The sequence below is a fragment of the Microtus ochrogaster genome, linkage group LG2, assembly GCF_000317375.1.
Source record: "Microtus ochrogaster isolate Prairie Vole_2 linkage group LG2, MicOch1.0, whole genome shotgun sequence".
Classification (NCBI taxonomy): Eukaryota; Metazoa; Chordata; class Mammalia; order Rodentia; family Cricetidae; genus Microtus; species Microtus ochrogaster.
In genome coordinates, this window is record NC_022028.1 from 798,296 (window position 1) to 799,863 (window position 1,568).

Consider the following 1,568-nt stretch of genomic DNA (forward strand, 5'->3'; position numbering starts at 1 on the left):
GTGTGTGTGTGTGTGTGTGTGTGTAGTTGCCTGAGGGACCAGCAGAGGACACTGGATCCCCTGGCACTGAAGTTGCAGCATTTGTGGATGCTCAGAACTAAACTCAGGTCCTCTGGCAGAGCAGAAAGCCCCGTAACTGCTGAACATCTCTCCAGCCCCTTCTTTGTTTTCCCTCCCGTCACACTCTGTCTGGTTTCATCACCCCTCTCCTGACACATCTGTCACCCACAGGAACATCTCTCTGCTTCATTACCTGATCATGATCCTGGAGAAGCACTTCCCTGACATCCTAAACATGCCCGCGGAGCTGCGGCACCTATCAGAAGCCGCCAAAGTCAAGTAAGCAGCCCCTCTGTGCTTTCTTGGCCTGTGACCACAAGCATGGCTTCCCTCACTTGAGAGGACACTGGCAATGGGCAGTGACTTGGTATGCTTTTAGAAGAATCAGAGACAGCTTGCTCTCTGAGGTGTCAATCATCTTATTTCAGAGGAAGAATGAGGAAGTAAGCCGTGTATAAAAAGAAAGCCTGCAACAGATGCATCGAGCCAGCGCCAGCTGCACTGTGGGCAGACAAAACTTAAGCCTAACATGGAAACACCTTCTCTGCTTATTGCGGGGTGGGGGAAGGGACTAGCCATGCAGCACACTGGCTTAGTGTCCTGGGGTGTGAGCATAACTCTAACAGGCAGAGGAGGCCAACTAGAATAAAGACCACTTGGCTAGGGGCTAGAGAGATGACTCAGTGGTTAACAGCACCGCCTGTAATTCCAGAGGACCCCAGTTCAAATCCCGGCACCCCATGGCATCTCACAAACATCTGTAGCTTCAGTTCCAGGGGATCCAATGTCCTCTTCTGGCCTTCTCAGGCACCAGGAATGCATATGGTGTAACACACACACACACACACACACACACACACATAAAATAAATTAAAAACTAAGCATATATTTAATAGCCTGGTCAGTTGGAAGAATGGGGACCTTCCTTGAACTGTACCGGGCAGGGCATCCACAACACTTGCTAAAGTTGTTAGACTAAATCTGGGGTCTTGGGAAGCCAGAAATGCTAAGGCTAACAGGTACTCAGTGCCACTGTGTAAGATATTTTGTGCTCTAACAAACCACTGAGACTTGGCAACTCTAAAAATTAGAAGTGTAATTGACACATGGCTCTGGAGAATTGGAAATTCAGGAGCATGGTGCCAGATCTGCTAAACATCTGCTACACCACAGTGTGACAGCGGCATCCCAGGCTAACAGGCACAGTGCCATCTCAGGGGCCACCCTCAGGACCGACCTCATCATGTCTTTCCACACTCACCTCTACCACCAACCCTGTTAAATGACGATGAACACCATGAAGGTCATGGGAAGAAATGAACCAAGTCAGGTGCTAACATGAGGATGTTTTTGATAGGGCTTGGGAGATAGTGCAGCAGGTAGCACTGCGGTCTGAGTGCTGTATCTAAAACCCAAGCAAGCAAGCAAACAAACAAACAAACAAAACCAAGATGGACAGGTCCTACGGAGACACCTGAAGTTGTCTATTGACTTCCACATGCGCGCGC

General features: G+C 49.3%; 1 protein-coding gene across 4 annotated transcripts in view; it reads left to right on the top strand.

The window, feature by feature from the left end:
- Positions 1-1,568, top strand: part of Daam2 (dishevelled associated activator of morphogenesis 2) — a 111,571-nt gene that overhangs the window by 102,952 nt on the left and 7,051 nt on the right. For all 4 annotated transcript variants that reach the window (XM_005359681.3, XM_026785478.1, XM_013350957.2 and 1 more), the window contains one exon: positions 232-339. In XM_005359681.3, coding sequence (XP_005359738.1) covers positions 232-339 — 108 coding nt within the window. The remainder of the gene's footprint in view (positions 1-231; positions 340-1,568) is intronic.